The sequence below is a fragment of the Lepisosteus platostomus genome, chromosome 12 (genome assembly GCF_059453375.1).
Source record: "Lepisosteus platostomus isolate fLepPlt1 chromosome 12, fLepPlt1.hap1, whole genome shotgun sequence".
Lineage (NCBI taxonomy): Eukaryota > Metazoa > Chordata > Actinopteri > Semionotiformes > Lepisosteidae > Lepisosteus > Lepisosteus platostomus.
Genome location: NC_142622.1, coordinates 19,787,006 through 19,802,500, shown reverse-complemented (window position 1 = coordinate 19,802,500; position 15,495 = coordinate 19,787,006). Strand labels below are relative to the sequence as shown.

Here is a 15,495-nt window from a genome sequence, read left to right as displayed (position 1 = left end):
AAACCATCTCTACACTTACACTCTCTGCAACACAAGGTTATAAGCACGGTACAGACCATGAACCCATGTTGTAAATGTCCACCGACTTCAGACAATTAGACAAGTTATTTTCTTGCTCTCCAAAAATGAAAGGTCTCCAAATGCATCCTCTTCTGTTATAAACCACATGTTTATAACAATTGCTGATGAGTGAATCTCAGTGCCTGGATTGGATCTGCATCATCAAAGTCCCTCCTCACTCCTTTTCTGATATTTTGGGTTCTAATGTGATGGACTGTCTCTTGTTGGTCAACTTCAGTACATTTGAAACTATAATGCATCCCTTTGCTTATTTTTCACAGAAATTCTTCATTTTCAATAAGCCATCTCTTTTTGCATGCTATGTTCAGAAAGAACACTCTGTGATGCAAGGGTCACTTGTGAATTGTGCTGATTTCTACTCGAACAAATAAATCAAAAGAAGGCAGCACGAATCACTTTCTTGCAGGATATTTCCTAAACAAAACGGCTGCTGGGATTATATGCAGATGACAGAACACAATTGATTTCCTTATTGCTTCAATTTGTCGCTTAATCTCGCAATATGTTGATAAATTTTGCACTTTGTCAATTAATTTTCTTGAAAAATGAGCCCCAAAATGGCGAACACATCAATACAGTGCTGGATCCGGTGACAAAATTAAGTGATAAAATTAATTGCTCTCCATCCCTTCTGCGAAAACATAACTAATGAGGGAGGCAATTATAGTTGCATGTGGTCTCCTTCGGGGGCTTTTATTTAAGAAAAGGGGGAAGGAAAAGCACAAGAAATATCATAGGAAAGAGAAAAAGGCCTGCTTGGCTGGGGCTGCGACATTACGAATGCAGTGGTGTCAGAGAAGTCACTGGGGTTGACGACGTGAAGGCAGGTTGAAACAGCAGGTGACCCAAAAAGAACGGCGTGCCCATTGACAAAAGCCATACTGTATCTTGTACTTTTTTGCTTCTAATTACACTTTCTGATTACCCGGCAGCTGCCAGAGCAGTTCTGTGCGAGTAGTTTGTGGGAGGCCCAGGTCTCCTTAGCCTCCCTGACAAGGGTGTTGACAATTTAAGGTCCCCAGCCTGCCCTGAGAGATCACTTATATCGAACAGCAGATGAAAAGCTAGTGCAGATGTAATTTATTGTCAGTGTTTCCTTCTGAAGAATAATTGTGGAGACTTGGCATAGATCAATAGTATAGATTTTTGTTGTTAGGTCTTGTAGTCTGCACCATAATGAGAGAGAGGGGACAGTGGCTGTTTTGTAATAGAAAATAAAGCATCAGGCTCACTTTCCAAGCAGATTTCGATGCAAACTAGGGGAAGTGAAATTCATTACTCTTGCTGGGAACCTGCAAGCCTTCCAGAGGAGGATCAGGTGGCTTTGGACTATGCATCAAAAAGAAGTGGAAAGAGATTTGTCATTTTTCTTTTTTTTATTTTGCTTATTGATTATTTTTTTAAGTGTGCTCTATCAACTGAAAGCAAAACCTGCAAAAAATAAAAAAGTGTTATTGTATAATTACTTCAAAAAAGCTTCACGTCTTAGGAGTAGATAAAGCTTTTGCAAGGTGACTACACAAACCCATTGCACTTAAATAAGGTAGAATAAATTTACCTTCGCCTTTTGTCATGTTCAAAAGAGCCTAGATGGAAAGAAGTGCTCTACACCTATTACTTTTGTCATTTTCATGTTGTTATATGGTACATAATACACTCACATCTTATTACATAACTGTATTGGCAGCTGTAACTGCGACAGAGTAGCCCTCTTTAGGACCTGCTCTGCTCATCCCTGACGAGGAAGTGCCCTAGCCATAGTTTGCCTCACCACTGCTGCCTGGATGGACGTTTCCATAGTGTAGCTATCTTTCTGCAGTTGAAAAGCACAGAAGACAATGTTAAATGTGGGTGGTGTATTATGACGTTTATGGACTGTCCAGACAATGACCGTCCAGGACAGCATCCATTTTACCATGGACTTCTGTTTATTCAACATCCACCCGTCTTTGCCCACGAAAGTGTCCACATCACCACAGCGATGACATGCTGGACTAACCACTGTCTTATCTGTTCAGTAATGTCAATCAGCTTGGCTTCCAAGCATTACCTGCAAAAGCAGCAATGTCCGTGGAAACGGAAGAGGACCTGAGGATCCAACCAAAAAGAGTGTTTTTTGCAGAATGCAGAAAGCTGCAGAATTGCAGTTGGTGTTATGGACTCCTGTAAATGGCCTTGGATGCCTTAAAGGATGATTCAGTGGAAAATGTAAATATTGCAATAAAGATAAGGCAGTAATTCTTGTTTGCCCTTGAGAACAGTTTAGCTTTAAATCAAAGTTGCAAACAGCATCTTATATAATCCATCCAGCAGCCCTGCCTACATGTCTGTGCATTTTCCTACATCTCTGTAAAAACGGCATTTTTATTTCTGCAGTCAGCATGTTCATGTGTATGTACAGTTGCAGTTAACATTCTGTGTCTGCGGTGCTTTGATATCACCGAATCTCAAGAAATAGACCAAGCCAGCGATGTGCAGCACACAGAAATATCAAGTGTTGTACTCGTAATGTGGATATTGTTGCACAATGATGATGCTGTGAGCAATGCTCTGCTCCCCTAGGAGTCACTCTGCTTGATATAAAGTGTTTGACAGATATATACATTTTTTGTAAGAGCAACATGGAATACAAATGTAAAGAGTGTTTCACCAAGACAATCCACCAAGACAGAGCCCTTCTGTCCACTAGCTAAGCGCACAGTGGGCTAAACAGGCTTGTTCAATTTCCTCCTCTTGAGAAGCCTTCAGCTGCATGTCATATTAAACCCCAGTCCTTGAGCACTTACGAGTCCTCTTCTCTTCTGGCCCCTGGTACCTTTTATATCCCACTGTAGTAGATGCTCATTTTCATGCCCTCATTTTATTAAATAAGGACTGGTTATGCATAGACTGATTTCTATTGGGGAAGATTAGAGGTTTCTCCCAGTGAAAGCCAACTAGGGTTTTGGAAGAGTAATGAACTGATGGCTAATGGACTGCTGTTAACTATCCTGGACATTTTGGGAATTGAAAAACAGCAACAATGTTCAGTATTTGTCCAGTAGTTCTATTTCTTAATACTTTTCCAAGACAGTTATATGCTGCACCATACTATATAATACTGAAGTAAAACTTTTAAACTATTTTTTAGTAAAACTAATTTTAACTCTCCAGGCTAATTTAAAACAATATCTTCAATAAAGGTTCTTTATAAATGAGAAATCCTTATGATATGTGTGTATTTAATGAATGGAGTATGTTATAAAACTGAGAAATGAAAATACAGTTCTCCAAAGTGAAACATTGTATTGGGTATAGAATTGAGATAAAATTGTGGAATGAAATAATTAAAGAATGGAAAATTGCTTGGACGTCACTGTTTCTGGATGGAAATACGCTTATGTTGATATTTATATCGTCTTTATATCATATTTAGTTTTTTAACTTAGAAATTAATTTATATTCTTGCTTTCAGAACACCACGCATGTCTTTTGTATGGGCAGATATTTAAATGTGTATTTTTTGTAATCCTTTTACAAGACAGTTAGGTACTGTAACAATTGAATTCTTTGCTTGAAAATTGATTTAAACTCCAAAAGTGCTGAAAAACTCCAGGGCTTGTGTGCTATCAGCTGTAAGTGGCACTTTCTGTGCTGGGAGACGTTAGTGCACAGAAATGATCGATGACGCTGCAGGCGGCCTGATTACCCAATCTAGCAGGCCAGTCAGCCCTCCCTCCTGCTTACAGGCTTTTTTGTCTGAGGCTGAGCACAGACTGAATCAGCTTGCAAATAACATGCAAAACTCCTTCCTATCAGAAAAGATATAGTACAGAGATGAGAATGCACATCACCTCTTTTTTGGGGAAAAAAAAAATATTTCACGCACTTAATAGAAGAGCCAGCTGCATGGGAATTGTGAGAAAGAAAAAAAAAAGTCAGAATATGCATAAAAACTGTTCAAGTGCACGAAGCAGCCCCATCTGGAAGACATCGAACAGAAATGAAGTTGTACAAAACCATTCCATTGATAATAAAGCTAATTTTTATGGGTCTGACAAGTATGTAATTATGTTCAGTGGTGCTTTTCAGATTTTATCACAGTCAATAAACCGCAGTGGTAATTTCATTCCCATTTGACATATTTACATGGAAACATTTGATTGGAGGAATTAGCAACCCTGAAAGCCTTGATAGATATGTTTTAATGATCTGTGACCTCTGCAGTCTCTCATCTGTTTGTTGTTGCCCCAGGAGAGAAGTCGTTCCTGTGTGACCTTTGTGGGTTCGCTGGCGGGACACGTCACGCCCTGACCAAACACAGACGCCAGCACACAGGTTAGTGACTGTCCTTCTCTGAGACCACCTTACTACCCATGCACCCTTTCACTGCCCTGCTGCAAGCCTGCCTTTTACACGCAAATCCTCCCGTATTGGATACACTGTAAAAATATCAGAGCCTCTTGAGATTTCTTAATTCTGATCAATAATTGTCATCGTGAAAGTGAGGTTTTTTTTTAACATTCCATCAAGCTCAACTCTTAGAAAACATAAGTTTGATACATAAAAAAAGAATTTATCTTGGTTTTAATTACCTAACTTAATGGTAGTGATCTTTTTTGAGTATACCCTTTTCTTGTTTATAGAAAATCTTAAAAAGATTGTATGGTTATTGGCAAATAACCATCCGTTTTTGCTAAATAATCCTGGCAAATACTGGATTTTTTGAGGTGTTGATGTTTGTCTGGGTAATATGGGTTACATATTAAAATGAGCAGTACCCACACAAGCAAAACATATGTGCATCACAGCACCCAGCACAAAAGGGAGAAAGCTCAAACACAGCAGTGTGATTGATTCACACTTATAGAACGCTTATTTTTATGCCATGAGAGTATGAGCATTGTGGAAAAACTGGACGTTTCTTTTCTTTGTGGGGTTGCTCATTTAAAATATGCCGGCTTTGTACAACAGTATTGTACATAATTTACATACTTTTAATTTGAAAGCCTGTCTGTTTAAATTGGACATTTTATTCATCAGGTCCAGACCACCACTGCATGTGGTCCAAAAGCTGCATATTGTGCCTTGGGACTATCGGATTTGTTGTTATGAAGTAGAGAATTTCCTGTAGTTATTCTTAATATAAATTCTCATTAGTTAGTCAGGTAGTACGTTTCCATTCTCAGGAAAATGATACTGTGTTAATAGGTGAGGAAGGTAAACTGAACTCACCAGTTACGGTATAACCACAATTTTGGGCAACCTTTCCAGATTGCCATATAAATGTGTCCAGACTGGAACACATAGTAAATAATTACGTGCTGCAAAAGGACATTTACCCCATCACTCAATGAAAAACGTGTGCATTTTGCTCTCCATATTTTAAATATCATAGTTTATAGCAGTTTTTTATTTTTAAATTTCCACCCACGCATTTAAAATTTCTACTGCAGTTTTTCCACATAAAATCGCAAAACAGTCTATTGTAGTTAATCTCTAAAATCCAAGCATTGCTGTAAATTGAAAAAATAACAATTCTTCATGTTTTTACAAAGCATTAGTATCTATAGGTACAGTATATCTTATAGGCAATACTATATAAAGAGTATGTACTATGTACATCTTATGTATAGTACAACGTAAAAATATCTGAGCTTTACCCATTTAAAATTAAATTCAATACTCTTTCAGACTGACAAATTGAGGCTGAGCTCTAATGATGGGTCATATACAGCACACATACTCATAACCCCTGAGTTATGTTCATGCTTTTTAATATGGTTCTTTTTTCCTTTGAAGTCTCATACAAAAAAAATAAAGTTCTTGTCTCTGGAAACAACAACACAAATAAAGAGAAAATAATCAGGAAGAATAAATACAGATTTTTTATAATGATTACGTTTTTACATGTACCTCTGCCCACAGTTCTTCCTGAAAGCTTTTTTAAAAATAAAATCTGTGGTTGTCCTGCCATTTTACAATGAGCACCCCCTTAAGTACTTCTAGGGCTGTAGTACATGCATGCTGACAGACAACGCCTACCTGCTGCAGTAAATACAGTCAGGTGTATCAGTCTGCTCTCTGTAATGAGCTTACAGTATGTTTATTGTTACATTATCTCTATTTTAAAATGAGAGATTTGTACGTCTGTATTTATCCTGAATCACAAGTTTCTTTAGACAGTCCTGCTTTCTTGTGCTGTGAAATGGCCAAACTAATTAATTACATTTCCTTAATTCATGTGATACACGGTACTTTAAAAAAACACCAGAACTCTGAATAGTGTTCTTTGTAAGATGCAAATACACACAGATGCAAAACGAAAACGCAATGGTATGTTTCATACTAGCAGCTTTCTGGATACACATAAAACCTGCATTTTAAATGGTGAGATGAAAGGGTTGTTAATTATTTGAGTACTGTTATTCTTTGGGATAATGAAACACTGAACCCAGGGAGATTCCATGAAACTTGGTGTTTTGAGAGCTAAAATTGACCAAATGTATCGATGAAGAATCTTTCGAAAATATGTAACTTTAATTAATGCAAGAATTGTGAAAGATACACCCATACTTAAACATGGTTGAAGGTAGACTTGAGTGATGCTACCCACTCCAACAGTTCAGAGGAGCCAGGAACCCGGCTCTCTGAGGACTTGGACTTGTCCTGGAAAGCAGAAAGTCACCACAGCGGTCCAAGACCATCATGTTTGTCTGATCCATCAGCTCATTATCACACTGGTGTGGCTGAAGCCAGAGAAACTCCAGGAAGTAATAACCTCCTCATCAGCAGAATGACTCTAACTGGTCTGTTGCATGAATATGATCTGGATGCTTAAAGACAATTCAGACGGATAAGAGACAAAACACCATCTTATACGTACCAGGGAACAGGTGGTGGCAGAGAGCATGGTGAGGTTGATTCACAGATGAGTGCCAGTCCTGATGGAAGACTGTGTGGAGATGTCATTAAGAACTTGATGGGGACTCTTGCATTGTTCAAGCCAAACGGTTGGGCAATGGAAGCGAGATAATGGGGAAGGAATCTCCTTTATCACAAAAGTCCCACCGGTGCAGATTAAAGGCAGTGTTAGTATTTTTTCTATTCCTGCAAGGCAATCAAGGACTAGTTTTTTTTAACATTGACAATGTAAGACCACACAGTGCAAGGATTAAAATAGCACAAACATGGACCAAATAGCTTCCTCTCGTTTGGACCCTTTCTAGTCAAAGCAAAGCATTAAGAAACCAATGCATGAAGGTCCTCTCATGGCCATCCTGACCTTTCCAGTAGCACATCTATGGGACCAACCCACTAATACCATGGAAAGGAGACAGGCATGACTGACCATCCTTCTCCAGCTGGCTGCAGGTGCTCAGAAAGAGTGGGGGAACATCCCACAGAAGCCTGTTCAGAGGCAGATCAGCTTTGTGCAACACCACTACCAGGATGGGGTAAATGCCTAGTGAAGTCATGCCATAGGTACAGTAATACCTATGTGGCATATTTCCAACTGAAAGTCACAATTCTTTCAACTGTTTATTCGGTGACATTTTTGTGATTTGGATTGATGTCAAATGTTTGATTAAATCTTTTAGACGAGAAAGCTGTGTGTTATTTTTGCTTTCATAGGCGTATAATTTATCTTGCATGTTGGCTGGGATGTTAGATATGCTGTACGTCTTGTGGTGACATTGTGACTGTGACGTTCCTGTTCCGCACAGATCGTTGCGGCTCTTCAGGTGTGCTGTCCAAGGAGTTCATTGCCCTCTGCTGTGTCTTTTAGGGGAGAAGCCATTTCGGTGTGATTTGTGCAGCTTCGCCTCCACCACGCAGTCCCACCTGACCCGCCACAAGCGCGTGCACACAGGCGAGAAGCCCTACAGGTGCCCCTGGTGCGACTACAGGTAATGGCTCATTGACAGCCCAGGGGGGGGCGCTCATCAGCTGCTTCGTTGTCTGGGACTGCTGGAAATTCCCCGTCGTTAAAATGCCATCATAGCACCAGTAATTACACGTTAAATTGCCAGTGAAATTGAAAAACTTTTTTACCAACGTTGCAGTCTTTTTTTTTTCTTATATTCTTTCATGTGCACCTGAAAAAGCAGAATCTTTTCTGAAGTGGTAGGAAACTCAGTTTAGCATAGCTGTTCTATTCCCTTTTCCATATGATTATGATTATTTCACCATGGGCATTGCATGGGCTTACTGCAGCATTGCTGATGTCATTTCTCAACTGAGCTTTGATAGATAACCGAATAGAAAGACAGCAGGAAATGTTCGTTGTTGATCTGTTTGTGGTGTGTGCAAGGAATTCAGATGGACAGATTCAAAGTAATTCATTTAAACCTATGTCTTTATCTGCTTCCAACGTCTGAGATTATTTTATTGCAGAAAAATAATTCCTTAACTTCAATAACCTTGGGGCTCCCTTAATAACATTGCAGATTTTAAAAAGAAATAAAGTAACAAAAATCTAGGGTATCATAAAAAAATAATAAATGTCTTATGTTTTGGTTCATCATGGACATTTCTTACAATATGGTCATATACTGTATGTGCGGTAGATCTTATTGAACAGTACTAAACTATAGTACTTTGCACACATATGATTCAGCACCGAAATATAACATTTTGTTGTTACTGCTGTATCATTGTATTGACCTTTACTGAAAACAAGGAAAATAATGTAACAATTAACCCAAAATTCAGCTGTGTAAATACAGTACAAAAGAATATCTGTAGTTAGCTTCATATGTTGTTTTTCCCAGCACACAATTGGAGTGCTGCTTCAAGAGTTTTAAAACCAGTGTCTTGTAAACACTCCACTCCCTGAAGTGTTTTGTCCAATTCCTCTGATTTTTCTGTGGATCTGTGCAGTCTGTTTAACCCCACGTGACCTTAGCTGTATTCCTGTGAGGGCTCTGCAGTGACCACCGTTTCTAAAAATGTTAAACATACCTTTATTAGAAGTAGCCCTTGGATCATTATCATATTGGATCAATTCAAGTCATATTTATCCTAAATTAAAATTAAGCAAGGTTTTCGTACTGACTTGTATAGAGAACCCTTGTTTGAAGAGCACACAGTGTGTGTGTGCCACTGTAATTGGGTAATAATATCCATGAGATTGTGTGCAGCATATTTCAGACAGTCTGAGATATGTAGATGACAGATTGATTCAATTTGAAATAGTGAGGCTGTTTTGAAATGCTGTCAGTTAGCATGCTGAAAATGGAGATAATCCAGGGATCTGAAACAGACATTTCCAAGCAGAATGGATTGTCATATTGTGCAGTCATGCTCTATAAGTTACACCTGTATTTGGAAGGGTGAGGCCAGTTCTTCAAAATGAAATATGTACCAAAAGTTAGGCTTGCATGTCAAGAGAAAGACGTCTGTTTCAGTGAAGAGACTCCAGTTGATGTGTAGCAGCTCCGGAAATGCAGTGACATGGAGGAAATAGACAGGCAGACAGAGAGATAGATTAGATGCTTCAGATTAGAGGCAGGATTTAAATTTAACAAATGTGTCGTAGTCTAATACAGTATGTTAAGTTTGTCCAATGACCTCTGCTGTGCCTGTTGCAATGAAGCTTTGTCTTGTTCAGTTAAAGTGTGAATTATCTATTTAAACAAGTAACTAATTCTAAGTCTAATTGGATATGTGCTGTACCTCCAGTACTGTTATTTCTTAAGTGACATCTGTTGATCTCATTAGCAGTACCCATAGCTGTGATGCAGTGCTAGTTCCACTCTGCCAAGTTCTTTACACCACTGGAGGTGCACGTTACCCAGGAAGATGTGCTCTTGGAGAATCCAGCTGTTCTACAGGACAACGAGCCAGTGCTGTGTCCCTCTGTCCCGGGAGACAGAAGGAGCAGAAAGCAATCATGTGACCATCAATCAGCTGACTTTATTCTCCTTATAAAAGTGAAAACATCCTTCAGTTCTGACAAGACACTTCTTGTTTTTTTTTAATTGGTCGTGATATAAGTGCTTGTAACAGTATTGAACATCATGTTCTTAAGCCAAAATAGGAAAAACAAGCTTACTACATCTTTTATTTTAATTAAGTAAACAGTTTTTTTCAAGTCCAGAAAATGAAAGAAAATGTCTTAGTATTTATTGGTAAATATTCAGATTAGTGCTACAGTACCTGTTATTATGATAAAAAACATGCTGCGTAATTATAGAACACATAAATAAACCTATGCCTCTTTGGGCTCTTTTAAAGTGATGAATGCACAGGCATGCATGAATGCTACATGTTCTGATAGCGATTGATATTTGCAGATTGTTGTTTTACAATAACAGATTAGAAGCCCAATTAGCGTTTTGGTAGCCTGAGGCCTTTGTTCTCTCTCAGATTTTTGACCCCTGCTGCTTGGTAAATCCAGGCCTGGCAGTCTACCACCAGTGGCAGACAGCTATGACTGTAACAATGGCCGATTGTGTGACATGCATTGATTTAAATTTGTTTGCATCAAAATTAATTCATGTAGTTTATTTAAGGCTCTGCACATCCACCAATAAGATAGATTTAGGTAAATTAGTGTCTTTTAGAAATTTAATTGAAGTGCACTGCATTCTGTTATGTAATCGGCACTGGGTCTTCACGTTTGACACAGAGCCTTTAGCCACATACCCTTCTGTTTGTTGCGTGGAAGCTTTATGACCCTGTAAAATTGATAAAATTATCTAAAACTCTACCTAGACAAATTGTAACATTTTTACTATATATCATCTATCTAACCATCTGTCTATCTAGGTTTTTGTGACCTTATGGATGTATATAACAGATGAAATAGCTTTTAATTCTAATTAACTCTTAGAGAAGTTAATGCTTGGGCATGCTGTGAACTGTGGCAGCTCTTAGCAATTGAATAGCAAAGAATGAAAAATGCATTTTGAAGGTAATTTGTCCTTTTGTTTTTTAAGCATTTGTCAGAGTGAAAAATCGGTACTTGTGCCTCTTCTGTCTATAAAAGAAAAAAATTTAAACCTGTCTGGAAATAAGCGAAGTCTACTGAATGTCATCGGGTCTTACCAGAGATTGGCCCAAATATCAGTGCTTTACATGTAGAAATTCATTACATACTGTATATCGCTAATCTAATAATGTAGACATTTCATTTTTTGTATAGTTAAAAATTGATTCATTCTACTTCTTGTTGACTTCATTAATGTGAAAAAATATGAGCCTTATTTTTTTTTCAAAATAACAGTTCTCTTTCTGCCTAAAGCAATCAAAACAGGAACATCTCAACTCTCTTTCGCATTGCTTGCCCTTTGTGGTAAGTTCATTGCTATAGATGTATTTTTATTTTTTATAAATATACAGGCAACAGAACAAGTAAGACATGACAAAATCACAATTAACAGTCATTGCATGTATATCATGTTTGATATACTAAAGGATGCCAAAGTAACAAACATGCAGTCCCCACTTGAATGACATGCAGCAGCCCCACGACACACTAGATCAGGAGGAAAAGTGAGGTTTTACTTCACCAGTGGGATAAAGGGGACACTTTAGGGATGCCAGAGTGAAATACAGCCAAAACACTGGGGTTAGCACCTCTACTCTTATGAATAGAGTAATGACCAAATACTCTGGACCTCAGGTTAAACAGTGGTGGTTCTTAAATATAAACCTGCTATTACTTGAGATTTCTCTGTGCCTGGATCTCACTCCATGGTTCATATAGGTGTTCATAGAAGAGATTCATATGACCTCTCACATAATGCTTCAAAATTCAGAAAGATCCTTGTGTTGTACACAGAAATTATTTCATCCGTTTATCCTCAAAGAGCTCAGATCTTTTTAGCTTGCAGTAAATGCCGAAATCTAAAGAAGAAGGTCTCGTAATATTCATTATTTTAGCTTTCTATGCATTAATAATTTTTCGAGTCGGAATGAAATACTGACCTTGCGAGGGACTGCCAAGTTAGGAGCAGAAATGCAAATGGCTTGCTGGTACCCCAGATACCTTGCGTTGAGTTTGGAAATTTAAAAATCCACTTTTTAAAGACTAATTAAATGCTTTCATTAGCGTTTGAAAGTACGGGCACTATATTTATATTCAGAAGAGGTTGAAAAGATTTCTTTTTAAACATCCTACAGAGCTTGAAACAATGCCTTGCCTTTGCTGGCAGGCCAGTCAAGCTGGCAAAAATTTAAACTCTAGTAGACTAATTAATATTGTAGAATGCATCAGCTTTTAGGAATTTGACACCTGCTGACTCTTAAACACATTTTGTGTTGTTTAAATATGACAATTATGTCATTTACATATCTAAGAGATTTGTGTGGCGATGCACATCCCCCAGGGCTCTTCGTATTTATTTATATATTTATATTTTCTTTCCATTGGATGAAAATCACTCATAAATTTAGGCTCACAGATTCTGGTTTTGTTTAATATGTCAGTTATAATTACGGTTTTAATGATTATTTTATAATCCCACGGCACACAAGGAAAGATCTTGTCTTCAGTGGAACCAGTCAGGCTTTGTGTGACAAAGTTTTCATGTGGATGAAACAATTTGTGCGACTGAGATAATCGGAGTCCGTATAATAATTTATGGTAAATTTGAATTAAAGACAGTGATTTCCAGGCATAACGGAAAGGGTGCTTTTTCCCAGTGTATTGTTCTAATCAGCTCCTGGTGATATCAAGTCAAGCGGAATTTGCTGCCTTTTATTAAAAAGGGCATCTTCTCTTCATCTTTGTCGTTGTAGCTTGTTTTTGAGACAATTGCAGCCTCCGAAGAATCATTCAAAACAGTCGATCTTTCTTACCCAGTCTTACAAGAAAATAGAGAAATATTATTTACATTGCTCATTTTGCATCTTAACCTCTCTTGGCATTATACTTTGTTGATCAGTAGTCTTCCTGTTCAAACTGCCTTTGTTTCAAAATACTTAATTATCTGTGGACTGAGCTGGGCGATCACAATCATTTCTCAGTGTTGCTGTTTATTTTATTTTTCTGACAGGCAGTAAAAGAAAGTGTTTCAGGAGTCATATCCAAAATTTCTATCTTTAGTCACTTAACAGACATTCCCTGGGAATAACAGAATTGTTGTAGACCTAAACCTGGTTTATATTACACTATTTTTGTGACTATAAACTGAATGCCGTTAACACCAAAAGACAGAAAAGGCTGTAATATTGTATAAATAATAGTATTATATTAAATAATACAGAGGTTTATGTGAAAAGCAAATTGCTTTGTTTCCTATCTTATTAAAAATCTGTTCAAAAACAGTACTGCGCATCAAATTTAGACTTTAATTGTTTCTCCTAATTTAATTTGTTAAAATTAATCCTTTAGGGGTTCAAAGTGGTAGACCTTTAAGTTTTTTTGTAGGTCTGTTTTTAAGCCCTGCAGCAGGAAGAAAACAACCTTTTATTACATATTTAAATAATCTGAGACACTTTAGTTGCTTTTAGGCTTCTGTGTTTTTCAGCCGTATCAATGTAGATCCTTAGTTTTTCTTCAATTATTGTCAGCTGTGTGGTTTGGAGTGTGTTTACCCAACACCTCCTGCCACTGGTGGTGAAGAAGATGCAAACTGTTGGCAATGACTGGGTGCCTGTATTCGCACCTCATTTTGACCGAGCTGTTTTAAACCGCCTGGTCCTCTCTGAGGGAATTGGCCCTCTTGAATTACTGTTCCCAGTCTCATTATCAGAAGGCAGAAAGCAGCCTATGGGAAGCAAGCAACTGTTTATATGGGATAAGTGTGTCTAGTCCCACAGGGGCCTGCTAAGTTTGTTTGACCACTGGGCTTGGACTCCCAGCCTCTTCTCAGGGCCTCCACAGAATTCCAAGCATGGAGAAAGTGGAAAGAATTGCCAACATCCTCTTTCACAAACAGGCCATTACCCTGAGACTACTTGCTTAAAACACCTTTTGTGTAAAATACTGTTCATTAATCACGTACTGTGGAAAATGTGGAAATTGTGCAATGCACTAGCTGCTCTGGAATCAGTCCTGTGCCCCAAGAAATGTCCTACACTGGCAGTCTAAAAGAACTTTTTCTTTTTAGTCTTGAACAGAGAAGACTGAGATTTAAAACTGAGATCGGGAGGCACTTCTTTATACGAAGGATTATGGGAGTTTGCCCTGCCATGTTGTCAAAACCGATCCTGACACTACTTTTTGGAACAGCTAGATGAGATCCTTGGATCATTTAGGTGCTAAAATTGAGATAAACCAAATGGGCCAATTTACAACCTCTTGTTGGCAAATGTTCTTATTTGATTAGCTCACTTAACGTTTGCTGAAGTAATAAATATATTTAAATCAGAGCTGATGCACATTGATTTTCCTTCTGTCATTGGTGGTATGAAAGAACTTTTTGAATGATACATTATATATTGTATTTTAAATTAATAGCAGTGCCTTGTGATGCCTGACACAAATACATCCAATGTGTGCCAAGCACTGCCCACCGTGCTGTTAAATTACAACTCATTCCCAAATTGGCATGGAAATATCGCTTTTCTGTTAACATTTTAAGGACTTTACTGGGAGAAGATTATGAGGCCATTGTACTTGCCAATGGCCACAATTGTCAGAATTAATACATCTTTTTTTCTGTTTAATATTACAGAATAATTTAAACTACATTTTAAGATGAAAACTGTATATTATGCAAAATATATACATATACCAATGTATATTTGGTAACGTTTGCAAAATGGTGGTTCTGCTTCCAAGCCAGCTCATCCCGTCTTCCCATCACCTGGAAGCTGGCAGCCTGAAAGTTTCCAGTAGTGGGTCCGAACACGAGGTGCAGGATATGCTGCCGAATGGGTCTGAACCTAGCCGTGACACACAAAAGAAAAGACCTGCTTTTTGCGGGCCACAACATAATTGGACTTGTTTTCAGGAAGCACAAAACAAAGCGTCTTGATAAGTGAGGCGGTGTTGTAAAAGTAAAACTAATTTTGCCTTCATTCACATGAACTATAGTAGGAGGACGGTTTATTGTCCCTGGGAAGGTGATAAGGGAGAGTAATTGTATATTATACTGTCCGAGAACATCTGCCTGAAGACTGCTGGAGCAATTCATCTATCATGGCCGATGCAGCATTTTTTTTTGTCTTTCAGCCTTAACCCATCCCCACTGCTGGTCTGTGGGAAGGTTTTGATAGGGACTGTGCCTGGACTGGGGATCACATTAATCAGTCCCCTTGTTCAACACTCCAGCTGACATAATTACAACCTGCGCACAGCAGTTATTCAAGGCGAGTCCTTGTCACTCGTGGTGCAAAACTACACAGCTCAGATCCCCAAGGAGATTGCCTTATCACACAGAACAAGGGCTCACCGGAGTTGAAGAGAATAGAAATGGGAAAATGTCTTTCGGGAGCACTATATATTCCTTTAAAATAAGACGTTTGCAAGAGTTGCGAGGG

The 15,495-nt window shown here is 38.3% G+C and overlaps 1 protein-coding gene across 2 annotated transcripts in view; it reads left to right on the top strand.

Moving 5' to 3' along the window:
- Positions 1 to 15,495, top strand: part of LOC148651236 (zinc finger protein 407-like) — a 226,718-nt gene that overhangs the window by 135,707 nt on the left and 75,516 nt on the right. For both annotated transcript variants that reach the window (XM_088601298.1, XM_088601299.1), the window contains exons 6-7: positions 4,315 to 4,398; positions 7,850 to 7,970. In XM_088601298.1, coding sequence (XP_088457424.1) covers positions 4,315 to 4,398; positions 7,850 to 7,970 — 205 coding nt within the window. The remainder of the gene's footprint in view (positions 1 to 4,314; positions 4,399 to 7,849; positions 7,971 to 15,495) is intronic.